General features: G+C 42.6%; 1 protein-coding gene across 3 annotated transcripts in view; it reads right to left on the bottom strand.

The window, feature by feature from the left end:
• tmtc3 (transmembrane O-mannosyltransferase targeting cadherins 3) overlaps positions 1–27937 on the bottom strand; it is an 89762-nt gene that overhangs the window by 12168 nt on the left and 49657 nt on the right. For all 3 annotated transcript variants that reach the window (XM_079502134.1, XM_079502133.1, XM_079502135.1), the window contains exons 8-13: positions 22578–22726; positions 21508–21628; positions 20017–20128; positions 16960–17063; positions 15808–15977; positions 5994–6220 (exon numbers count right to left, since the gene is read on the bottom strand). In XM_079502134.1, the coding sequence (XP_079358260.1) occupies positions 5994–6220; positions 15808–15977; positions 16960–17063; positions 20017–20128; positions 21508–21628; positions 22578–22726 (883 nt within the window). The remainder of the gene's footprint in view (positions 1–5993; positions 6221–15807; positions 15978–16959; positions 17064–20016; positions 20129–21507; positions 21629–22577; positions 22727–27937) is intronic.

The raw sequence follows: 27937 nt of genomic DNA, 5'->3' as shown, positions 1-27937 counted from the left end.
GGGAGAGCAACGGACTTGAACTCATGCTTCCTTCAAGTCTGAGTGTCCAAGTCGCTCCTTTACACCAGACAAGGGGGAATTTCCCTGGTTGGAATAACGTGTTCCTTCCACGCGCTACGTCCAACCAGGGAAATTCCTTTCCCCTCCATTAGGCGCCCCGGCTGGCCAGGGGGAGGCAGTTTAGAGACCAGGATTACTGCATGTTTTTTGTGAGGGTACCTACCCTAGGGGACACGGGGAGAACATGCAAACTCCACACAGAAAGGCCCTTTCGCCAACCCCGCCTCGGGTATGGGCACTGATGACGCGGAGGAGGAAGCACGCCGCCAGCGCCCACAGCGTCCCGAGCGGGAATCGAACCCAGGACCTTCTAGCTGTGAGGCGACAGCACTACCAACTGTGCCACCGTGCCCCCGCTTATTTAGTACTATTTATTGGTAAAATATTTATGAAACCCACAGACAGGCGTAACCACTGGCGTCCCTATATTGGCCATGTCATCAAACAATAGAGGGTATGCGCATGAGTGGCAAATCGAGTGGGTTTGTGAGTTTAACGTTGTTTAAACCATTTTGGACTGAGGTCGATTAAAAAAAAAAGGCTTCAAAATCCTAACATCTTTCTGAAAAACCCATGTTTCTATGTCAGTTGTGCTCAACCTTTTTCATGTCAAGGACCTCCAGAATTATCTCTATTGGGCCACGGACCCCCCATCTCAAAATATGTAGTTCCAGGGACCCCCCAGAAGCCAATATTTTAGTTAAAAATGTTCGCTCTGAAATATATATTCAAAGATTTGCGCCACATTTTTACGACTTTTCAAAAATAGCAGACCTACAAGCTCGTAGATACAATGAGCTTGTAGATCTGCTATTTTTCAACAGCTAAAGCATAACATAATGCTTAAAACACCAAAAAGAGGTTCCCGCCCCAAAATGGGTTAATGCAATCGGATCAAACTTTTCTGTTTGGTAAGTCGTTTCTTGCCACTCAGTAGGTGTTCCCGCATAACCTTCGGGCATAATGATGTCACGCGCATACCCTCTATATATCTATAAATAAGAAAATATAGCAGATCTGCAAGCTCTGCATCTCACAACGTGACACGTTGTGAGATTGTAGATTGGCTATTTGTGCGCAACACCGTTATGATTAACATGACGGTGTTAATCGCTAGTCAGCAAAACACGCCTGTGTCACGGTCGGTTCTGTTCTTCTGTCCAGCACCTGGTGTTTTATTTATTTACTCTTTTATCGTTGGGATGTGCATGCCTTTGTAAACCTTTTTCATATGTTAAATGAAAGCATTGGAAGCCGTTGCTAAATGCTGTAGACAGTGTAGTGGGCTGTTGCCCTGCTGATATAGAAATAAGACAAAAGATTAAAACCCATTTTGGGCGGGAACCCCTTTTGGTGTTAGCATTATGTTATGCTTTAGCTATTGAAAAATAGCAGATCTACAAGCTCATAGCGCGCCACCGAGTGGCGCGCTACGAGCTTGTAGGTCTGCTATTTTTGAAAAATCGAAGAACGACTGACAGAAACATAGCTTTTTCAGAAAACTGTCAGGATGTAGAAGACATTTTTAGAATCTGATCTCAGGTCAAAATGGGTTAAAGAAAAAGCCACCTCCTCTGAATGCAGAAATGTGTGGAGAGCTACTAGGAAAACAATAGTCTTTTATAAATCAATAAGAGTCACAACATTCTGAAAGAAGAATGTATGGCATCCTAGTAAAAGGTAGTGGAGTCAAAGGCAGTTGCAGACGTCTGTGACAAGTTCTGACAACATCCTTGATCAGACTGCTGCTATGATCAAAACATAGTTTTAAATTAAACCTTGACTACCATTCATTTGCCACTACGGTGAAGGAAGAAACAAAGTAGTAGGCTCCTTGGAATGCTACAGAATGTGTATTAGTCCTACTGAGGAAGTGAACAGAGTTCAAGGTAGCACTTGAAAAGCCAGGAACACAGTAAAGACGTTGACATAGGCCTGTACAAGCAAACATAATAGCTAAAATAAAAAATCCTTAAGATTTATGGGGCTATAACAAAAAGACCAAACCTTGTATTCCATTTAACTTCAGCACTGACCTACTCCTTGTTCCCATAGAACAATATCAAGTCCCCTTTCCACTGGCCAAAAACCACAGTAACACCCACCACCAACATCTGGCTTTTTCCGGTGTGACGTTACGAGATAGCTAATTTCTCCTGATTGAAGGAGAAGAGGAAATATTGAGACTAAAGCACCAAGCATTCAAAGAAAAGAGCTATAAAAATTTGCAATTCAATATCTATGTTCAAACTGGAAAACATAATTTACAAGCACCAGTTTGTTAGATTGTTCCAACCGCAATCTTTACAATCTAGTTATTTGAACATTTTGGTAATTGGACTCCTCTATTATGGCATTATGACATATTATTATGACATGTTTTGGGGTTGATCAGTAGTCAGCCAGCTTTCCTTCATATTCGACGTCATGTCATGGTTTGGATAATTGCTCTGATGAAGGCTGCATAGCCGAAACGCGTGAGCGTTCCTTTTTGGTGTGTGCCAATAAGGAAATGGAAATGTGAGTACTTGGCACTCCACTGAAAACCATTGCTGATGCGCAACCTCTCTTTCTCATTTGGTTTGGATAATTATTCAGTATCAATTTAAGCTCCCTCCAACATTATTAATATCAGCATGAAGAAAACTCTCGACAAGATGCATTTGTACGCGCCACCGAGTGGCGCGCTACGAGCTTGTAGGTCTGCTATTTTTTTTTTTATCGTGAAAATGCGGCACAAATCTTTGAATATATATTCTTTCAGAAGATTTTTTTTTATTCTTTTTTTTACGTCAGGTCAAAATGGGTTAATAAACACTTTATTGAGCTTTATATTGACGTTTTTCTTTAAACCATTAAACTTATTTTAACCTTCAGCTATTTGATGGGATTTTATATCGGATACTCTTGTTTTTCATGACTTTAACAATTATGAAGCATTTCTGACTTCCGTAGTAATCTCTCCATTACTAAATTTAAATCATGCACCATATTGAACATTGCATATTTCATTTGGTTGTGCCTTCCCGTTATTTTACTTATTCCGTGTTACTTTCTTCTACATTTTCTCATTTGCAAGTATTGTAAACTTGTGCTGTAACTGAAATGAGAGAGAGAGAGAGAGAGAGAGAGAGAGAGAGAGAGAGAGAGAGAGAGAGAGAGAGAGAGAGAGAGCGCACAAAATAAAATTCACCCATTTTTTACACCTGTAATAACGTGACAATGTACATTAGTTTGTTCTGATTCAGATGAACAACTAAGCAGCATCTATGACAGGCGGTCACACATTGGTCGGGTTTCCGTATGAAAACCGACCAGTGAAACTCAGCACTTTTCAGTAGAAAAGAAGCGTCATTGACATCACGCGTAGTATCAGAGGAGACGCATGATTTGTCCCTGCTGGAGGACCAAGCGTAGGAGTTAGCAGTGGGACAAGGGACTAGAATACACAGGGAATTGCTATAACGACTTAACCCATTTTGGGCGGGAACCCCTTTTGGTGTTGAATTATGTAATGCTTTAGCTATTGAAAAATAGCAGATCTACAAGCTCATAGCGCGGCACCGAGTGCCGCGCTACGATCTTGTAGGTCTGCTATTTATGAAGAATCGTGAAAAGTGACATGAAAGTGTTTGAGAACGACTGACATAGAAAAACATAGCTTTTTCAAGAAAACAGTCAGGATTTAGAAGACATTTGCAGAATCGTTCCCAGGTCAAAATGGGTTAATTGGGAGAAAATTAAAAAGAACTGTGGGAAAAAAAGTGTGATGTGTGGCTCTCAACGAAACCGACGGGAGCCATGGGTTTATCCGCAGAAACGGGTCGGGTTGGAATCGACAGTCAAAATATGCTACGCACAATATAATTAGAGTTAAATTACTTAGTGAAATTACTTAACCCATTTTGGGCGGGAACCCCTTTTGGTGTTTTAAACATTGTTATAATTTAGCTATTGAAAAATAGCAGATGTACAAGCTCATAGCGCGCCACCGAGTGGCACGCTACGAGCTTGTAGGTCTGCTATTTTTTTGAATCGTGAAAATATTTTTCAGAAAACTGGAGGATTTAGAAGATTTAAAAAAAAAAATTGACGTCAGGCCTAAATGGGTTAAATTAAATAAACATAACCTTCTCTAGGCTTTCCACCCACGTCTATTATTATCTTGCGGCGAGAGAGATAGAGGAGTAGGCAGCCTTGAAAGCCAATGGATCCCAAGACCATGTGGTCCATAGCAGGCATAGAGCCCATCTCTGGTCATGATGCCCCAATCCCAACCCTCGATGCTGCATAGCTACCAAGCAACAGTAGATTTATTTCTGATTGAACTTTTGACAGTGTCATTTCAGTAAATAATAACTAGGGGGTAGAAAAGTAATCCGTTTCTAAAAATGATCAGATTCTAAAAATGTCTTCTACATCCTGACAGTTTTCTGAAAAAGCTATGCTTCTATGTCAGTCGTTCTTTGATTTTTCTAAAATAGCAGACCTACAAGCTCATAGCTTGTAGGTCTGCTATTTTTCCAATAACTAAAGCATAACATAATGCTAACACCAAAAGGGGTTCCCCGCCCAAAATGGGTTGTTAATCAACAGTTTTATAATACTGTATGTTATAGGCTACTGAATGTGTATGTTTTCACGTCTCTCTCCATGGTGCTGAAATAGCACATCGAAAGCCTGCCAGTTGCAGGATTGAACATAGCCTGTGTGCCCGTCCGTAGACAATTCATTCAAGATATAGCATTTTTTACTCCCCAATATACTTCTAACATTCCTTTCAAAAACGTGAAATAGCTTGGCCAACTGTAGTGAGTACTTTTCTGAAACACAAGCATAACGTTCAGAGGCTGACGGCCAGGCTTGAGGCTAGCATGATACAATGCCAGAACAACCAAAGTCAGTTGGGTTTCGGGACTCGGCTCTCAGAGGTAAAATAACACGCCCGTGGCCTAATGCATTTAAAAAATGAGGGTCCTTGAAATTGTAAAGGTTAAGAATCACTGAGTTAGTGGATATAGCGTCCTGTTGAGGGGAGCGTGTACAGTAAGCATTGTGATGCAGCCGTAATGACTCACATGTTGTATTTACACACGGACAGGCATGTACTTGCTCTATTCAGGAGAGTATGTGACAGCTGTATGAGCTGTCCACTAAGGTAGCATGTGCCCTCGGGTTAACCTGCAGCGAGAATGCGGTAGCGGGGAGCAGAGTGTATGTTGCGCGCGGTGGCATGGCACAGAGAGGCCTATTTTACTGCACTTCTCTCAACGTCATTAAACCGGTTCTGTAAAACTTTAAGACTCCCACACATCACACCAACGAAGCATGGTATACCCATCCCAGGTCTGGACCTTAGCCAGCAGCACAGCCCACGGGTTCAGTAAAGGTTACAGTCAAAAGGACAGAGCTGTGTGTTGCAACCTTCTAGCTATCTTTCCATGGTTTGTTTTTATTAACTAGGGTGTTTCCAGAAGTAGTGGCACACGCTTTTGTATAGCAGTGGGGATGTTTTTTTAGCAAATGCTTTTTAGAATGTACTTGACATTCACAATCTTTGGAATCATGAACCAAATTACTGTTTCGCAAGATCTCTATATTGACCAATATATACATGTGTTATGTAATTGTTTCAAGTCTAAAGAGTTGAGTCTTTTATGCCAGCGGTCCCAAAAAGAGACATTTGATGTCTCCCCCCGGGACCCAAACTAGTGAAAGTAGCAGATCTACAAGTAGTAGTTGTAGATCGGCTATTTTCACTACTTCTTAAATAAACATTTGTTTTCAAAATTATGGAATAATAATGGGGGGGGGGGGAATGGTTTGTTGAAAATGTTGTTAAAATAATTCAAAACAAAAATGTAGGAAACACAAAATAAAGCGACCCATAAAAATTGGTCCACAAACCCAACCTTGAGCCCGCCCACACTCACCGGACTCCTGCATGAGCAGGGCAGAGTTGAAGAGAGCCAGCTTGTGGCGCGGGTTGAGCTCCAGGGCCTGGTTGAAGTTGTTCAGGGCCTCGGACGGCTCCTTCATCTCGATGTTGACGATGGCCAGGTTGTACCACAGGTCGGCGTTGCTGCGGTCCAGCTCCAGCGCCCGGAGGTAGGCGTCCCTCGCCTCTGAGGGCTTGTTCATCTTCAGGAGGAGTTCACCCCTGTGTGGGTCACAATGTTCAAATGAATGACAGGTAGGGTTCAGAAGGTTATCTGTTTATCTGAGGTTATCCGTTTTCCCTTTCATGTTTTCTCCCTACTACGGCTCATTTTCACACCTACAGTAGTATACAAATGACAAATGTCCTTCTTACCGTTGGATGTTCATTTTATTTAATGTGTGGCAGGGTATTGTATGTGTGTGTGTGTGTGTGTGTGTGTGTGTGCGTGCGCGTGTCTGTGCGTGCGTGCGTGTGTCTGGACATAACTTGAGAACAGTTGGAAGTTCGGCGGGACTTGAAAGGAACTTTGTTTTACCTCTTTGCTTCAAGAGAGAGGACCGTGTCCCTAAACTAACATTCACAACAAAAACCTAACAAGCTCTAATGGAAGATTAAGTACACTATTGCACACAAATAGCACTTTTTTTTTTTTAAATACTAAAAAAGCATTGAACAGGCCCTTTTGCATTTTTGCCCTTTACACTGTGCACACTATTGAACAAAAAGAGGATATGCAAGTGATCTTTGCTTGTCATGCTCACTTGCCACACAATTGAGCATGACATACCCAGCTTTTTCCCCCCCTGGGTGAGAGGGAGTGATATGGCAGTTTCTGCACAATCACAGTGCAAACTAAAGCACCACCACGACACACTGAACTCGGTGAACTGTCACATAAGCATGGCATACGTGGCAACGCACAGGTGAGGTTCTGCATTGATGCTATTTTGTTATTGTCAAATAAGTCAAATAATTTAAAAGCAACTCTCATTGACCAAAGTGCAACACAGAGCAGAAGGTAGCTAAATCAGTGGTTCCCAAAGTGGGGTCCGGGGACCCCTAGGGGTACTTGAGGGAGTACCTAGCTCAATTAGAGATAGTTAGGAACCAAATGGACCCTTATGGGTCTGTAACTCTACAAATGGAACCAAATGGACCCGTTACACTCTCAGAGTTAAATTAACAGTGGTTTTACAATATAAATTGGGGTACCAGAGATAGAAATGCCATTAAATCAGGGGTCCGTAGCATAATGCGTGTGAAACTGGGGGTCCATGAAATTAATGTGTTTCGGAATCACTGCTAGAGCCGTAAAAATCCTCCCTTATCGGGGTCACTGGCATGTTTTCAAATGGGGGTCCGTGGCCTAATAAATGTTGATTTGGGGGCCCTTGGCTTGGCATGAAAAAGTTTTGGAACCACTGAGCTAAATTATAGCTAAATTACAGAAACCATTGACATAAACAATAAGACATACAACTCAAAGGCACAAATAAGCAGTGAAGCACACAGTAAACAAACACGGTAATAACTAATAACATATGGTAAAAAATAAAGATCAAATAAAAAAAGAAAAAAATGATAAAGAATGACTAAAAAAGGATGTCATGGGTATCTGAAGAATAGATAATGGCCCTGAGCCGTGCACATGCATTGCCCTTGGGGTATACAACACCGGCCGAATAAGTTGAATAGCCGTGGGAAACAACAAAATGCCAGAATCTAGATTTACATGATAAGACTTAGAAGATAACTCACTTTACTAATAGCTAGAATCAGGAAACATTTTAATACCAATGACCTTTCAAAACCTTACCAGGATATTTCAGTGAGACAATGAGTCTCTTACTCCTATATGCAATGCCCAAAGAAGACAGGCAGTGCAGCAACACTAAAGCGGGGATTGAGCCATCTCCAGATCTCTTCCCTTCACAATCTGCTGATAGTTGCACATGCACAGACACTACTGACTGCAAAGCAAAATATGACACATAATTAAGAATGGTGGCGCCAATGCAGAATCACATGGTATCCAGAAACATCTAAAGTCTGAGGCCACCCTCAACATCTTAATCAGACCAGTTTTCTGCCTGTTCCTTAAGCCTAGATCCTATGGATTTATCCAGCTATTTATTTATTTATGCCTGATTATTCTTGTTCTGACCCCAGCCTGTTGCATGGAATTACCTCTGCTCTTGTCCATTTGTATACCTCCGCCTGTTGGGACGGATTATCTGATCAAGTAAACTGGACCTGTCCCACGGATTATTAGGCTTTTTGCCTAGCCCTTCCAACTTGACGACTCACGCTCGGCTCCCCCTGGAACTCGCCCGTCTCCCACGCTCACTCCTTTGACCACGTTCTAGCTCTGTCCCACTCACTCCTGGTTGGGGATGGAGCTCGATAACTGATACCCGATAAAATCCGATAACAAGCTTATTGAGTACCCGTTATCAATAAGCTTTGGGCTTATCAAGCCTGTTATCGAGCATAGCAGCCCATGACGTCATCCTTATATACAATTGAAAACATGTCCCCAAAAGCACGCACAGGAACAAAAGGCACCAGCTACTACGTCACTGACACGCTGCAACACGCTGCAACACACACTGCAACAACACACTAACACGACACAGTCTTACCCTCCGCGTCGATCCACGGCTATCTCCTCATGTCGCGCCGCACGCCCACAGTCAACAACACCCGCGTAAAAACTGTCATTGCACTGCCACTACAGCCGCCTCCCGTCCACACTCACAAACAACATCAATATCAATAATAAACACAAACACGCCACAAGCACCGACACCCCCGCCTAATTTGTTGCCAGGTCTATGAAAACAAGCCCAGAAAAAATGCCATTCAACACGCTACTTACAACTCGCTTACAATTCGCGGACCTGGCAACACTGCATCCTGTTTTCCCATTGGCTACGGTTGCTACAACACGCATTTGCACTGCATCTTGGGAGCAACACAGCTTAATGTAGGGGTCACCGATTGCTGTGCTACATCCCCCTCATGTCCTCACCACCCCGTTCGGCTACACCACACACACTCACCTACACAATTCTCCACATGCAACACAGGGCCCTTATTGGCTAGCCCCCTCACATGGCGATCCCCACGCAACAAAACACAGCCAGCCACACACACACACACCCACCCACACACACACACACAACGCCCACGTTCGGAAATATCGCACTGAGCGCACTGTGCAAACCTGGCGTGGTACAAGCGGGACAAACCGACGCGCAAATATCGACACGAACAACAACAACAACACTACACGCACACGCGCGCGCTGCAACAACACACAGCTACGTCCAGTGTGTGTGTGTGTGTGTGTGTGCGTGCGTGCGTGCGCGGGGGGGAATTTGGATCGCCTCGCGATGCAGCGAAAATGCCACTACACTACACAGGGCTCGACAGTGCGACTAGGTACTCGCATTTGCGCCTTACAACATCACCGTGCGAGTTGTAACATTCACTTTGTACCACCGGTGCGACTACACAATCCGAACTTTAAAGCTACAACTTGCGCAGTTTACATCCACAAGAATGTGTCACTCTCTCGGTTCTGCACCGCTGCTGGAGAAGTATAGCACTGTCGCAGGCAGCGCCACTAATCCCCCCCCCCCCCCCCCACACACCCCAGAGACGGAGGAGAGAGAAGAGAGCGAGAGAGACAGAGAGCACACACGTGAGTCCTGCAAATTATATTGACCCAATATTAATTTGTACAACCTAGCAAAGCATAAGATATCATGCTTTGGAGAATAGGCTGGTCTCTCTTTTTACAAGACATAAGCCATTGCATACAGCTTCTCAACCCTTTTAAATTTCAAGGACCCCCATAACTCTGAGAGTAAAACCAAATGGACCCATAAGAGTCCCATTTGATTCCATTTGTACAGTATCACAGTTAAACGTTATAACAGAGTCCATTTGGTTCCATTTGTACACTCTCAGAGTTACAGACCTGTAGGGTCCACTTGGTTCCATTTGTACACTCTCAGAGTTACAGACCTATAATGGGTCCATTTGGAACCCCCTCAAGGAACCATGAGGGTCCCTGGATCACACCTTTGACAGCCACTGCTTTAAATCTATACATAACTAATATAGAGCATATTTGATCCATTTATTGTTATGGATAAGAACAACAACACTACACGCGCGCGCGCGCACGCGCTGCAACACAAAACAGCTGCATACAACGCGTGTCACTGTGGACTTCTGTATCTGTGGACTTCTGTATCGCAACGCGGGGCAACGCAACTCTGGGATGAGCGGGCCGAAGGCCCGCGAAATTCTAGTGTTTAAACAATCAAGAAATAAATGTAATCATCCATGCTGGCACAAACATGTCGGTCTTAAAGTGTATTGATACCTGCCAACCAGCGCTGCCAGGGTAAACAACATAACACTGTTAAGTTTAACAGTTTCTTTAATATTATTGTATTGGTAAAAAGGTCAATTGCCTGTTAGAAATGTACTGTACTTGAAGGCCCTAGTAAAATATACTGGTTCTGTTCAGAATGTATCGTCTTTCCACAAAATAATAGAAAAAGCTTGATAGTGGGCTCGATAAGAACCCGGCTCGATAAGCCTGATTGATAAGGGGATCGTTATCAATAAAAATGAACGAGCTCCATCCCTAGTCCTGGTTGCTACCCCGGCCCCCCTCTTTGTTAACCCATTTTGGGGCGGGAACCCCTTTTGGTGTTTTAAACATTATGTTATAATTTAGCTATTGAAAATAGCAGATCCCCTAGGGTAGGTAGGTATACCCTCACAAAAAACATACAGTAATCCTGGTCTCTAAACTGCCCCCCCCTGGCCAGCCGGGGTTGCCTGATGGAGGGGAAAGGAACTGGTTGGAATAACGTGTTCCTTCCACGCGTATACGTCCGGCCGGGGAAACTCCCCCCTGTCAGGTGTAAAGGAGCAACTTGGACACTCATGCATGAAGGAAGCATGAGTTCAAGTCCGTTGCTCTCCCAAGGTTGGCGGAGGGTGTGTAGAGCCCAGGATCACATTAGATAATTGACACAGGGGTGAAAAATGGGTTACAAAATTGTGGGATAAAAAATATTTAAAAAAAAAAAAAGGAAAAAAAAAGAAAATAGCAGATCTACAAGCTCATAGCGCGCCACCGAGTGGCGCGCTACGAGCTTGAAGGTCTGCTATTTTTTAAAAATCGTAAAAATGCGGCACAAATCTTTGAATATATATTCTTTCAGAGCCAACGTCTTTTTTTTTTTTCCCCCGACGTCAGGCCTAAATGGGTTAAATAAAACACACTTTTCCTAGAGATAATGTGCTACAAGGAGCACACTTTTCAAGTTTAACATTTGTGACTAAATTTGACTGAGGACAGAGGGACTGCCATTGGATTTTTTTGAATTTTCGTGTTTTCATGTCATATGAAAGCAGGGAATCATAGCTTCAAATTGACATATTGGTTGTTCAGTTTGGCCCACCAGTTTTGGAGATATGGCTCATAGAGTTATGTCTTGCAGAAAACAGCGAGTTGAGAAAACAGGCTTGAAAGGTTCACTTCTGTGGTCTCTAACATTACACCTAGCTACATGTTTAAGCATTTATTTCATATTTACATGTCGATTTCAGCTCTGACACTTATTTCAGACATGCTCTAGTATGAAGAGTCTGCCTGTGCTATTAACTCATTTTGGGCAAAAAAATTAAAAAAAAGTTTTTCTCCTCTGGTGAAAAGCTGTAATTTGCGCGATGGCAGTCTCTCAGTCAAATCTGGTCACATTTGTTATCACGTAGGATCTCTGGAGGACCCACACATGCATGGGACCAGCATGGCTCCAATGGTGATCTTGGATGTCACATGACCAAGCCTATTATGACGCCAGTCGTCTATGAATTTGGGAAAGGCTTCTATCCACGCTGACCCTTGTTGACTTCCATTATACAATTAACCCATTTTGACCTGAGATCGGATTCTAAAAATGTCTTCTACATCCTGACAGCTATGTTTCTATGTCAGTCGTTCTTCGATTTTTCAAAAATAGCAGACCTACAAGCTCATAGCGCGCCACTCGGTGGCGCGCTATGAGCTTGTAGATCCGCTATTTTTCAATAGCTAAAGCATAACATAATGCTTCCCGCCCAAAATGGGTTAAATGAAAGTATAAAACATGTATGGGAAAAACACAAGTGGAGGTATTTCTGTGGCCTACTGGCAGCAGTTGTGCACAAGACATCTGGCGCTGATCGGTCTGAGGGGTTTGCAAGATCATCTCCGGACACAGACACACTAACTTAACCCATTTTGGACTGAGGTCGATAAAAAAAAGGCTTCTAAATCCTAAAAAAAAAATCTGAAAAACCTATGTTTCTATGTCAGTGGTGCTCAACCTTTTTCATGTCAAGGACCCCCAGAATTATCTTATATTGGGCCACGGACCCCCATCTAAAAATATGTAGTTCCAGGGACCCCCCAGAAGCAAATATTTTCGTAAACAATGTTAATGTTAATGTTCGCTCTGAAATATATATTCAATGATTTTCGACACATTTTAACGATTTAAAAAAAATAGCAGACCTACAAGCTCGTAGCGCGCCACTCGGTGGCGCGCTATGAGCTTGTAGATCTGCTATTTTTCAATAGCTAAAGCATAACGTAATGCTAACACCAAAAGGGGTTCCCGCCCAAAATGAGTTAACCCTACCACAGACAGACTAAATTAACCCTAATTATAGACGGCTAGACTCCTGCAGAGTCGTATGTGCCATAAAAAAAAACCATAACAGAGTGACTATTCATAACCAGATGGAAATAGCTTGCCCTCCACGGCTCAGCTATTTGCGCCCACTATGAGTCTGTAATTGTGAATTATATTATAATTGTGAGGTCAATTTTAGGCTATTTAGACATTTAAGGATTCGTTACTCGGTCCGTACATCTAGGATCGGTGCACTACAGCCTTGAGACCAACATTAAGCATGACCTATGAATGTGCTTTGTCACAATAAGGCACACCTGAATAAAGGTATTGGTAACGAGAGTGTAGGTAAAGTAAAGTCCCAATTCTAATTACTTGCGCAAGCAGAGCGCGCAAGTATTGTGGTCGTGCTCGTACGAATGCACGTGTACGCTTGGTAGGTATAGAGCGTCGCAGTCCCGCCCCCTTTCATGACGACGCCAGGCCCAGGAAATGATTCCCAATGCATTTTTCCAATAGACATTTCAAAAAGTATTTATTTAAAGACGGTTACGGACAAAGCCAACTCGAGTCGTGACAACTCATGACAACAAACACAATATTTTGGACCAAACAAATAATTACAAAGAAGAAAAACAACAAAAAAGTGTAACCTGCCTTTTTTTCTTCTTTCTAATTATTTGTTCGGCCCAAAAAATTGTGTTTGTTGTCATGATTTGTCACGACAAGAGTTGGCTTTGTCCGCGGCGTAAACGTCTTTAAATAAATACTTTTTGAAATGTCTATGAGAAAAATTTACGGAGAATCATTTCCTGGGCCCTGGTAGGGGGCGGGACTGCGACGATCTATTGACGTAAGTTGTAGTGAGCTCTGTCCTCATCTTATCTGGAGTCACGGATAACTTTGTTGGAACTCGCCTGATGGAAATAACTTTCAATGACCTGCATCTGCGTTGAGTGGAGAGAACGTCACGATGTAGGTTAATTAATGCTCATTTATTAAGCTAATAATGCTTAAAAATGTTCTTTCTTTTCAAAATCTTTTTTTATTTTCGTTTTATAACAGTATGGGTGTCAAGTCACAGGTTCAAAAAAATAAAAATAAAATATCAGATTTTAGTATCAGTGACTGAGATAAACAAACGTACTGTATGAATTAGAGATCATGGGCAGATATAATGAAAAGACTGTTATTGTGCAAAACATGCCCCTTCAAGACAAAAGAAAAACATTTTCTCCCCTTCAAGTCCCAATTTAGTAAAGCCAATTCCCAATTCCCCAGCCTCTCTACAAGTACTCCATCTCTGCTAACCCCCACAATCAGTCATTGGGAGGGTGAAGAAAGCCTCGGGTCTCCTCCGATACCCGGGCCATCAAGCCAGCTAATCAAAATGTTAATTCATTCATCCGATAGTGTCGCCGCCGAATATAAACATAGCTGCAGATGGATCTCCGTTCTACACTTGTCATTTATGCTTGTAGATCGGCTGTTTTTGGAGATTTGCTCATGTAGCTGCAGTGTTGGGTCAGACTTGCTCCTGTTGCATTGATCGTTCAGCCTAGTGTCAATTGAATGTTTCGGTACTTGGTTCAGAGTATCGGGGCCCGTTTCCGATACATGGTAGAAACACCTACATCCCGATCAGGGATTAAAATAGGGTGCATTTTGCATCCCAAAACGCAGTTTATAGTTAAGGGACGCAATAAAACAACGACCTCTGCATCCACGGGATGTACTACTGTACTGTGTTTTATTCTAGTTTATTTTGCTAGCTTTAGTTATAATAATCATTTCTTCTTCTGTTTTCTACATGAATATAACCACATTATAACTGTAATAGAGTGTCTTCTAGGTGAAAGAGCATGCCACTGATTGAGAACATTATTTCCACCTGTGCTGATTAGCAAGATCCCCTGCAGCCTGTTTGTAGCCTCTGAGTGTGCTGTGTGTGTTCAGTTCTGCATTGAGAGTCACCAAGTAAAGACCTGTGTTTGAATGCTCTCCACCATATCAAATTAAATGGGAGTTAGATGCTGCAATTTGTAAAAATGGCAAAAAAATATGACTCCTAACATCGTTGAAGTGGGACTCATCAAATGTCCCTGGGACTCATCTAAAAGACCATCCCTGCATCCCGGGACTCATTACATTGAAAACCTATTTACATCACTCTCCCGATCCGATGCGCACGTGGCCGCACGCACGCTTACCTTATAAAAGTCTAAACTTTGATCGTTAACCCATTAACCCATTCAGGCCTGACGTCGAAATTAAAAAAAAAAAAGTTTTCTAAATCATGACAATTTTCGGAACGATTTGAGGCACATTTTAACGATTTTTCAAAAATAGCAAACCTACAAGCTCATAGCGCGCCACTCGGTGGCGCGCTATGAGCTTGTAGATCTGCTATTTTTCAATAGCTAAATTATAACAATGTTTAAAACACCAAAACGGGTTCCCGCCCCAAAATGGGTTAATGGTTAATGTGGTTAAACGCTAACGTGACATGGATGCGTTCCAGGTCTCAATGGGTTAAGACATTTCGACATGTTTATTGTGCAAAATATACTAAGTGCAATAGGGGTTGTGCAATAACAGCTGCAATTACACGTTTATTGTGCAACATATACTAAGTGCAATAGGGGTTGCGCAATAACAGGAAGTATGGTTATGTGGGTCTTTTTGTTGTATTTCGTTGTGCATGTTACAATGACAATAAAGATCTATCTATATGGGTGAATGTAAATGCACAATCTATGTGAAATGCCCTGGATAAAGCTGCTATATAAATGCACCATTTACCATTTATTTACCATGTACAAATGTATGACAGTGTGTGGGTCAGAGCACGACCTTACTTAAAAAAATGTTGTTAGTCAACACAGGGTAATGCAAGAATGCAACAACCAGCAGATCTAAGGCAAGTCAGAGCTTGAGAAACACACACAGAGAGAGAGAGAGAGAGAGAGAGAGAGAGAGAGAGAGAGTGAGAGTGTGTGGGTGTTTGGGTGTGTGTGTGTGTGTGTGCGCGCGTGCGCGTGTGTGTGTTTCCGAGGAAAGAGCTGGGGCAGGAGGTGTGAACAAAATGATTCACATTCTTACCTGCTAATGTAGGCTTGTTTGAAGTCTGGTCTCATGCTGATTGCTTGTCGGTAAAGTTGATCGGCCTCTTCTAACCGCGAGTCGTTGGCACGGATCAGATTAGCCAGATTGATGTAGACGTTCAGATGGTTGGGTGCCACACGCGTGGCATACTTCTTACCGGGAATGATCTGTTCCAAAATATGCAAATATGCAGGGTAGATCAGATAATTTCACCGAACGTTTGCCCCAGAATAATTATAGATGCCGGGATTCATGTGGTTAAACATTGACGTGCAGCACAACACCAACAGTGTCACAGGAAAATAGGCAATCTACAAGCTCACAATGCACGAGCCTATACACACCAGCTTTTTGCCATTTTGAAAATATATTTGATTCAAATCAATTAATATTAATAATACTAATAATTCAATTGATTAATTAGATTAACTGTTGCACCCCTAACAATGTCTAACATGAGTGGTCCCAGGGGGGAATGTTTTACAGATTGATCTGCACAGATTATGGAACCCCAAACCTTAATGCTTTGAATAACATTATTCAAGATAAAAGCTATTCACTCTTAAGGCTATGAAATAACAATATTATTTGTATAAGAATTAGTTAAGATACAAATATTTAGTTTTAACCCATTTATGCCTGACCTCGAAATTAAAAAAAAAATCTTCTAAATCCTCCAGTTTTCTGAAATAAATATTTTCACGATTTTTCAAAAATAGCAGATCTACAAGCTCGTAGCGCACCACTCGGTGGCGCGCTATGAGCTTGTAGATCTGCTATTTTTCAATAGCTAAATTATAACATAATGTTTAAAACACCAAAAAGGGGTTCCCGCCCAAAATGGGCTAAATCTCAATTAACTTTCTTTGGTCATCAAAGACCATGAGCATGTAACATTAATGCCAACAAAAGGTAAAGTTAGCTGCAAGTTACGTAGCTACATGTTGTGATCAACATTCTGTCAAAAAGAGGGATATCAAACCAGGGAGACCAATTACGATAACAGCTGCGAGTTGTCAAAACAAATGGTATAACCTTCATATAAACATGTTATGTTTGGATGATGGAGACATTTTTTCTTGTGAGGCACACTTTTGAATACCTTTGACAAGAACAAACACAATTCATGACACAATTCATGACACACACCTGTGGCATGAGGGATTTAGCAATCAAGTAGGAATCCTCTGCCTCTTTGGACTTGTTCAGGTTCTTGTATGTTCTTCCCACGTTCATATGAGCACCGATATCATCTGCAGAAACAAAAAAAACAAACAAACAAAAGGATTACAACAGATCAAAGGGAAGTGGTTTGAAAACTTAAGTCCTCTTGCCAAATAGGAATTAGCTTACAGTGTGTCTTGGACGGCATCGGCAAAATAACTTGCCGAGCAAGACGAGCCAATAATACGAACGAGGGGGAAAAAACAAAAACAAAATATGGCATGCCGTGTGTGTAGTTCTCAATAGAATACATTGTCTTTGTTTGGAAAATGAATAAAGTCGAGTGCTGAAAGTGGTTGTTATGACGTTTACTGTAGAAAGCGACTGCTTGACGATTAGAAAAACAAAGGAAATCCTCATCAAGTTAATGTGTTTACGTACTTAATCTAGGGGAAACACTTGTGGGTGGTGACTCAACAAAAGCGATGTTTTGACTGTGTGACGTAACTTCCTCCGACCAGTCCCTTTTATTATTTAAACTGTCTGGCTAAAACAATTAAATGAAGTTAGTGGAATTAAATGGAGTCATTTTGGATCACATTCCCGGGCATTGAGTTTCACACCCTAACCTCTACTGTCCTGATTCACCCGTCTGAAATAATCTTTTGTTTTACTTTTAACCCATTTTGACCTGAGATCAGATTCTAAAAATGTCTTCTATATCCCGACAGTTTTCTTAAAAAGCTATGTTTCTATGTCAGTCGTTCTTCGATTTTTCAAAAATAGCAGACCTACAAGCTCGTAGCGCGCCACTCGGGGGCGCTCTATCTGAAAGTATCTGCTATATCCGATACTTTCGCGACACTGTCACAAGACGAAGTAGCGCATTCATTTAAAATGTATGGAAAATATAAATAAATAAAACGTAAAAAGATGAAATATGGAGCTATAAGGTTTCTGCCCGACAGTGCGATAGATATAAAGAGCGGGTGCAGTACTTAGTTTAGACAGTTTTTGGTTTAGACTAGTCATTGGTTAGACCAGTCATTAGTCTTACAACTACAACCGATCTCAAACCCTCACCCTAAACCTAACCTCCCACAGGGGGCAGCACACCTAAACCTAAACTTAACCCATGTCTAACCAATGACTAGTCTAAACTAAGTATGCAGAGCAGGTGGTTGCAATGATTTGTACACTCCGCATGCGACTGACAGATAGACAAGACATGACTCCCCTGGAGTAGTAAAACGTGCCACAGCAGCCAACAACAACAGCTAAGGAGACTTGTTGAATAACATCTTCACACTGAGCTAGTGATGCATTGCTCACTATATCAATACCCTCAATCAAAATTGATTCATAGATAATATCTGGTGGTTACATTCATTTGTAAATTTGGGGCGTGTGTCAGCGTGAGACCGTTGAGTCTGATGTTATTTTATTTTCAGATACTATACCTCCCGTGGATTCATAAAATGTGCCACAGCCAGCAACAACAACTATGAGACCAGCTGAATAACCTGTTGATGTAGTGATGAATTGAACCACTATCAAAACAGCACTGTGCTAAGACAATAAAAAATAAATAAATATGATGTTATTTTTGGAGCACTTAGGCCTGACTCACACCTTTCGATCTAGCATACAACATTGATGCATGCTAGATGTAAAGAAAGGGTTTGTTTACATCTTGCCCCAATGCATTTCCAATGGAAGTCACATGGTTTGACACAACATTTGTGTTGTACGGCTTTCGGCTGTGTTTTTCGACTGCCCCCCACCCCCTCGTACAACACAAATGTTGTGTCAAACCATGTGACTCCCATTGGAAATGCATTGTGAGCTTGCATCAGTCAATAAGTCTCATGCAGCAGCTATACATCAATCTGTTGTGAAGGTGTGAGTCAGGCCTTACAAAGTAGCCATTGACGCTGAATGAATGAATGAATGAATACATACATCTGTTGTTTTCATCCGTTTCCCTTTCATATAAAAGGCCCATTATTTATTGTGCATTTGAGCCACGGACCACCATTTTTGTCCACAATTCCGTGCTGTATTGATGTGATGACCCATCCCATGGGGGTGTGTGTGGGGTTGGTTTGGTTGGATACTAATTGTTGTTCTCTCTCCCCTGCACAGGTCACACTGCCTGTTTGGTTTTGTTTGGTTGAAGTAGTTTCAGTTCAGTTGTTTTCTGCACTCGCACATACAGTCCATGTTCACACAGCCATACACACTTTACACTACTGATGTCACTGACCATTCACACCTCATATATTTTGCACTGTTCACGCCTTATTTAGTTATAAATAAAATAATGTTAAGTTAATCCTGTGTGTCGTCTCCCTTTTTGTCATGATGTGAGCCAATTCATGACAGTACCATAGGAGAGATAACAGGCAAACCTTGATCAAAATGACAATTCTTCTACATTCTCTAATTGTGTAGTCGACTTGTAAATTAAGTACCGGTAATGCAGATGTTTAACAATAATTTAACTCTTGAGCGGAAAATGGAACCAAATGGACCCATATGGGGTCCAGTTGGTTTCATTGTAGGCTCTCGAGAGTTAAAAGATCTACAAGGGGTCCATTTGGTTATCAATTATCCATCATTTAGCTGGGGGACCACCTGGAATCCCTTCAAGGACCACTGGTGGTCCCCCGGCCCACTGGTTTAACCCATTCTGGGCGGGAACCCCTTTTGGTGTTTTAAAACATTGTTATAATTTAGCTATTGAAAAATAGCAGATCTACAAGCTCGTAGCGCGCCACCGAGTGGCGCGCTACGAGCTTGTAGGTCTGCTATTTTTGAAAAATCGTAAAAATGCGGCACAAATCTTTGAAATATGTATTCTTTCAGAGCGAACGTTTATTTTTATTTCGAAGTCAGGCCTAAATGGGTTAAAACCAGCGCATAAACAAATACAACCTAAAGTGTGGGAGTGTGTGTGTGTGTGATGTCATCATGTCCCCCGGGGTACTTTGAAGCTCTGCAGATTGCCTTGTGTGATGATGAGCAGCAGCTCCTACGTACCTGGCTGGACTCGGGTGGCCTGCAGGAAGTACCGCAGGGCCTTCTCATATTTGTTCTGGTTCTCCAGAGCGTGGCCAACGTTATTCCACAGCTTGGCATTGTTCTTGTTGACCTGCACATGTTAAGAGTTAACAGAATGTTGAAAAATTATTTCTTTGATGCATCATCACGCCGACGGCACATTGCATTCGCGGCGCCGTGGCTGACCAAGGGGGGCTGTTTCGCGTCGAACGACTCAGGACACCACCACCGTCGGTTCGGGAGCCAGAGTACGAACCGGAGTGCATGCATCGCCCCCAAAGAACCAGGTTGATATACAGTTACCTGCATTACAACCTGTATATCAAGATGCCAAAATACCAAGTTAAGCCATACCAAGTGTATACAGAATTGCCTTATTCTCAGTACAAAATCCTAATAGCCTTCGCCATGCACACAGTCCATTACAGGTGCACATCATACTATGCTGTAGGTGTGCTCAAGCGCTGTTGGATGTGCTTGGGACATGGCGTGCGGAAAGCTCTTGTACTCACCGGACAAAGTATGAAAAGCAAGTGATACATAATAGCATTCATTTTCCTGTGTAGGCTTATATCTTAACCCATTTTGTATCTCCTATTCCTTGTCCCAGATGGCATTTTTGGTCAAAACAGCGTTTCTTTGACGGCACAGAGCCGGCGATTTGGAGCTCTCCAGAGCTCCGGTTTGGATTCACATTGTAAACAAGGCCTGTCCCGGCTCCGTTCAGCTTCCTACTGTAGGTTATGTCTACTGCTAGTGGAGCGGAAATGTGGCTTTTCAAAATAAGAGCTCAAATGGAAAAAAATGCTGGCGTGAATTAGATCCTAATTTTACAATAAATGCTGGCGGATTAAGAGTTAAGAAAGGTGCTATACAATGAAATATTACTACTACTACTCGATAGTGCAGACTCACTATTCTTTTTGCACCCATATTTTATCGAAATCGGACAGTTCCACTTGATGAATGGTGAGTGACTATTGGATCCTTTCTGTCGGAACGACGACAGGTGGTGAGGACGGGATCTTAACCCATTTTGACCTGAGATCAGATTCTAAAAAATGTCTTCTACATCCTGACACTTTTCTGAAAAAGCTATGTTTCTATGTCAGTCGTTCTTCGATTTTTCAAAAATAGCAGACCTACAAGCTCGTAGCGCGCCACTTGGTGGCGCGCTACAAGCTTGTAGATCTGCTATTTTTTAATAGCCAAAGCATAACATGATGCTAACACCAAAAGGGGTTTCTCGCCCAAAATGGGTTAAACGTCTAACCCCTGGCCCTCAATACAGCAGAACCCCCTTGAGATGTCTAAACCAGAGCTGATCGCCACCGTAAATATAGCTGATCTACAAGCTCAGCGCAATGGGTTGCCATTTACATCTATTTCTGGCAAATGTTGGAACAGGGATGATTATGGTTCTTGTGGTTAAAGGTTTTGCGAAGGCAGAGGAGCTGGTTTTGAACTCACCTTCAGGGCTGAGGTGAACAGCGTGTACTCGGATTCCCAATCCCAGTTCCTGTTGAAGGTCTTCATGGCGTGGGTTGTCAGAAGCACTCCGATCATCAACCACGAGATCTTTTTCAGGTGACTACAAAAGGAAACGTGTAAATGTTTATAATTAAAAAGAATGTGCCTTTCACGCATGAGAATAACCATTTCACTCGGGCGGCGGTGGCTCAGGGGTAGAGTGGCTGGATGGTAACCGCAAGGTTGCCAGTTCGAACCTACAGGCTCCCACAGAGTTAGTGTCGAAGTGTCCTTGAGCAAGACACTGAACCCCTAATTGCTCCTGATGTGCTGGTTGGTGCCTTGCATGGTTTCCGCCGCCATCGGTGTATGAATGTGTGTGAATGGGTGCATTGATGCACAATCTATGTAAAGCGCCTTGGATAAAGGCGCTATATAAATGCACCATTTACCATTTTACCACTCGCATTTGTGACTTAAAATACATACATGATCTGTAAAAAAAAATATATTTTTTACAATACTAATTTTCTGCACTATCAATACCAGATATTCGCTTTCTCCCACAGTCAGTAAAGTCAGTTAAACCAACCAACCAACCAACCATATAGGCCGTCCGGCTGGTTTGGCAGCCTATAGGTGCCCAGACGGTGGAGCTTACCGTCCGGGTCGTCTGAAAGGAATTGTAACCAACCACTGCTAACGTTACCAGCTCAGTGGCCTTGTGGTTAGAGTGTCCGCCCTGAGACTGGGAGGTTGGGGTTCGATCCCCGGCCGGGTCATACCAAAGACTCTAAAAATGGGACCCAGTGCCTCCCTGCTTGACACTCAGCATTTTTTAAATGGTTTCAATACTAATTTTCTGCACTATCAATACCAGATATTTGCTTTCTCCCACAGTCAGTTAAACCAACCAACCAACCAACCATATAGGCTCAACTTACACAGGCCTCGACATGTGGACCTGTGTGGACCGCCTAAAGAGACCGCGAGACATGGCCAAAGCATTTCCGGGGGTCGCCACCCAGGCAAAAAACGTTGAGAACCCCTGGTTTAGGACATGCACTCACCCTTTATGCGAGACGATCCTGAATCCATGCGCCACGAGCACACAGAAGCCCATGCTCGGCACATAGAGGACCCTCTCTGCCACGACAAAGCCCACGGGGAAGAAGAGGTTGCACGCCGGAATAAAAGGCAGGACAATCAAAGACAGGGCCTGAAAACAGAGACATTATGACATTATTAGAACAGTGGGTTTTCAACCGTTTTCATATCACGGCCCCAAAATAAAAATTCTTCTACAGTACATTCTCTAATTGTGTAGATTTTTTGTAAATCTGATGCAGATGTTCAACCCATTTTAGGCGGGAACCCCTTTTGGTGTTAGCATTATGTTATGCTTTAGCTATTGAAAAATAGCAGATCTACAAGCTCGTAGCGCGCCACCGAGTGGCGCGCTACGGGCTTGTAGGTCTGCTATTTTTGAAAAATCGAAGAACGACTGACATAGAAACATAGCTTTTTCAGAAAACTGTGAGGATGTAGAAGACATTTTTAGAATCTGATCTCAGGTCAAAATGGGTTCAAATGGAGCAGGACCACTTTGGATGACGGACTAGCCGGAAATGACATAGAATGTTTCTCAATAGACGCTCCCAGCCTAGAGAGGTGCGCTCTGTTATTAAACGAGTAATGTCTTTTGATTAATCTCCATCCTGGGCGTCGGGCGTAATTATTTGATAGGGTGGAGACCTCCGTGTAGAGCGATAAGAGTGTTAACAACTAGATAAAGTGCCCATCAGGGCACAGGTCTCCACCAGGCCAGGTCAGGTTGTGGCCTCCTGGCAGCGCTATAATAGGCCAATGTGTAAAGGGTGCCATTTCTTCTCACGCCTTAATAATAATATCTGGGATTTATATAGAGCTTTTCATGACACTCAAAGACGCTTTACATGTGTTGGGGCCAGGGGGGGGACAAGAAAAAGGACAACTTTATTAGAAAAAAACAATAAGAATAAAACCAATAAAACAATGCACATAAAAAGCTTTAAAAACACATCAGATGAAATATCGGACAGATCCGTCTTGAACACATGACTATAGAGATGTGTAGCGATTTGCGGGTGTTTAAAATTGGAGCAGGACCACTTTGGATGACGGACTACCCGGAAATGACATAGAGAGCCTGCAGAGAGGTGCGCTCCGTTATGAAACGAGTAATGTTCCGTCTTTTGATTAATCTCTAACCTGGGCGGTCGGGCGTAATTATTTAATAGGGCGGAGACCTCCGTCTAGACTAGAGCGATAAGAGTGTTAACAACTAGATAAAGTGCCCCTCAGGGCACAGGTCTCCACCAGGGCAGGTCAGATTGTGGTCTCCTGGTGGTGGTGCTATAATAGGCCAATGTGTAAAGCAGGGTTCCCCAATACATTTTCCTCAAGGGCCATATTTTGACTAGGGAACCAGGCTGGGGGCCGAGAACGCACACGCGAAAAATTGGGTTTTTTATTTTTTCATTGATTAATTAAAAAATGTTCTCAACCAGTGGTCCGGGGACCACCAGTGGTCCTTGAGGGGGTGCCCAGTTTGACATGCATAGGCTACTGACCCCCATTTAATTCCATTTATAAAAATAAAAAAAAAATCTTACAGGGGCCACAAGGGGGCGCTCCGCGGGCCGCAAATGGCCCGTGGGCCGCCTATTGGGGAACCCTGGGGTAAAGGGTGCCATTTCTTCTTACGCATGGCATTGGATGATTTGAGGCATTTTGTTCCAAAAATGTGTTTTGGAAAAATCCTCCTCTTGAACACATGACTATAGAGATGTGTAGCGATTTGCGGGATTTTTGGACAGAATCTGCATGGAGGAGTAATATCAAAGAATGTGTTTTTCAAAAGTCGGCCTCCTGGTGGCGCTATAACAGGCCGTTCTGGAAAATCTGGGACAGAGGTTCATTGGTATCCATGGTGTGTGTGCAAAATTTGTCATCGACCAGGTTGATGGTGCCGGAGATTAGCTGGTAACAGACGGACGGACACACGGACGGAGTGCAAAACATACTCTCTCCCCATGCCTTCGGCCTGGTGGAGACAATAATTGAACTCTTGAGAGCGTAGCATTATTACGGGTCCATTTGGTTTCATTTTACGCTCTCAAGAGTTAAAGATCTATAAGGGTCCGTCCATCTTCTACAGTACATTCTCTAATTGTGTAGAATTTTTGTAAATCTGATGCAGATGTTTAAAATTGGAGCAGGACCACTTTGGATGACGGACTACCCGGAAATGACATATTGACGCCCCCAGCCTGTAAAGAGGTGCGCTCTGTTGTGAAACGAGTAATGTTCTGTCTTTTGATTAATCTCCATCCTGGGCGCCGGGCGTAATTATTTGATAGGGCGGAGACCTCCGTGTAGAGCGATAAGAGTGTTAACAACTAGATAAAGTGCCCATCAGGACACAGGTCTCCACCAGGCCAGGTCAGGTTGTGGCCTCCTGGCAGCGCTATAATAGGCCAATGTGTAAAGGGTTCCATTTCTTCTCACGCCTTAATAATACTAATAATAATATCTGGGATTTATATAGCGCTTTTCATGACACTCAAAGACGCTTTACATGTGTTGGGGCCAGGGGGGGGACAAGAAAAAGGACAACTTTATTAGAAAAAAACAATTATAAGAATAAAACCAATAAAACTGCATATAAAAAGTTTTAAAAACACATCAGCTTGGAAATGCGATTGTGACCAGGTGGGTTTTCAGTGCAGATTTGAAGGTGGGAAGTGAGGGGGCGTCTTTTGATTAATCTCCATCCTGGGCGGCGGGCGTAATTATTTGATAGGGCGGAGACCTCCGTCTAGAGCGATAAGAGTGTTAACAACTAGATAAAGTGCCCCTCAGGGCACAGGTCTCCACCAGGGCAGGTCAGATTGTGGTCTCCTGGTGGTGGTGCTATAAGGGTGCCATTTCTTCTCACACCTTGGATGGCAATTGGATGATTTGAGGCATTTTGTTCCAAAAATGTGTTTTGCAAAAATCCACCTGTTGGTGGCGCTATAACAGGCCAATGTGAAAAGGGTGGGATATATTCCTCAGCCTAGTAGGAAAGTCCATGAAAGATTTCACATAAATTTGCACGCTGTGTTCAGGATTTTTTTGTTCCAAAAATGTGTTTTGCAAATATCCACCTGTTGGTGGCGCTATAACAGGCCAATGGGAAAAGGGTGGGATATATTCCTCAGCCTAGTAGGAAAGTCCATGAAAGATTTCACATAAATTGCACACTGCGTTCATGATTTGAGGCTTTTTGTTCAAAACGGGCCAATCCTGCAAACTTTGAAGGCAATTAGGATGGAATATGAAATATCGGACAGATCCGGCTTGAACACATGACTCTAGAGATGTGTAGCGATTTGCGGGATTTTTGGACAGAATCTGCATGGAGGAGTAATATCAAATAATGTGTTTTTCAAAAGTCGGCCTCCTGGTGGCGCTATAACAGGCCGTTCTGGAAAATTTGGGACAGAGGTTCATTGGTATCCATGGTGTGTGTGCAAAATTTGTCATCGACCAGGTTGATGGTGCCGGAGATTAGCTGGTAACAGACGGACGGACACACGGACCGAGTGCAAAACATACTCTCTCCCCATGCCTTCGGCCTGGTGGAGACCATAATTGAACTCTTGAGAGCGTAAAATCATTACGGGTCCATTTGGTTTCATTTTACGCTCTCAAGAGTTAAAGATCTATAAGGGTCTGTCCATTTGGTTACCAACTCTCCATCATATAGCTGGGGGACCACCTGGAACCCCCTCAAGGACCACTGGTTGAAAACCACTGCATTAGAAAGATTGCACTCCTAGGCCCTTATTTATCAACGCGGTGTACACCCACAATTGGGTGTACACCCGGTGTACACCTGGTGTACAACGGGTGTACACTGCGTTGATAAATAAGGGCCCTAGAGTGCATACCCTGGCCAACAAGTGTCACAGCACAGAGTCTGACATGTAACAAACAATACAATACAGCCACAATCATTTGAATAAACCAGTACTAGGCTTTATATGAAAGTATTCCTACAGTAACTGATCTAGTTACAAGGGTCCGCCAAATCATATGTAACCAATATGTTTAAAATAAAGAATGAAACTCTTCAAAGCATTTGAGTTATTAAGTTATGGGTTATAAGCAATTGTGGTAATTGGTGTACAGAAGAAGAAGACAAAAAAAAAAGTCTGCCAAAATATTAATTATATAAAAAAAAAAATCCCTTCTCTTGGATGGAATCTGTATTGGATAGTTCCATCTCAAATGGAAAGACAATAAAGGCAAAGAACTGGCTGTATAGCTCACGTCCAAAGCAGTGAGGTAGTGATGTGATGTTGCTCAAGATGTTCAAGGCTGCCCGTTGACAGAAGTTAACTTTGTGTGGATAAGTGAAAGAAAAGATTGTGCGTGTTATTATATGCAGTATTTAACCCATTTAGGCCTGACGTCGAAATAAAAAAAAAAGTCTTCTGAAAGAATATATATGTGTGTGCCAAAGATGTGTGCCGCATTTTCATGATTTTTCAAAAATAGCAGATCTACAAGCTCATAGCGCGCCACCGAGTGGCGCGCTATGAGCTTGTAGATCTGCTATTTTTCCAATAGCTAAAGTATGACGTAATGCTTAAAACACCAAAAGGGGTTCCCGCCCAAAATGGGATATAATGGATAGAGGTAGATAGAAGCATTCAGTTTTAGCTTCATAAGCTAATACAATCCCAGTGGAATCAATTATATTGAAGTTAGTGACAAAACATACACTTCATACAGTATATGAAACAGATCAGTTACAAAGAGCTTTTTTTTTTTTTTTTTAATTAATTATTCCACGCCCAAAGTCATATCTCGGGTGATACTGTACGGAAGATCTGGTGCAGAGCAAAGACTGCCTACTGACATTTTGTTACGACATTTTGTGTGTGTTCTTTAGGTTTTATAGGCCTGAGAACTACTTCAACAAGACAACGGGGCCAAGCAACAGTTCAAATGTACAGTTGGAGGCCATCGATATTGTCCTTTTCTTTTTGCTGAGGTTTGCGTGATCTGCGCAAAAGGACAGTTAACCCATTTTGGGCGGGAACCCCTTTTGGTGTTTTAAACATTGTTATAATTTAGCTATTGAAAAATAGCAGATCTACAAGCTCATAGCGCGCCACTCGGTGGCGCGCTATGAGCTTGTAGATCTGCTATTTTTGAAAAATCGTGAAAATATTTATTTCAGAAAACTGGAGGATTTAGAAGGATTGTTTTTAAATTTTGAGGTCAGGCCTAAATGGGTCAAATGATAAGGGACAATATCGGTGGCACCCAACTGTACAGGTTCACAAACTTCACACGCTCACTGCGTGAAAAGGATGTGCAGGCCTGGCCCTATACG

The sequence above is a fragment of the Electrona antarctica genome (genome assembly GCF_951216825.1).
Source record: "Electrona antarctica genome assembly, chromosome: 5".
NCBI classification, from domain to species: Eukaryota; Metazoa; Chordata; class Actinopteri; order Myctophiformes; family Myctophidae; genus Electrona; species Electrona antarctica.
Note: the sequence above shows the minus strand (reverse complement) of the source record. Positions and strands in the feature narration are given on the sequence as shown.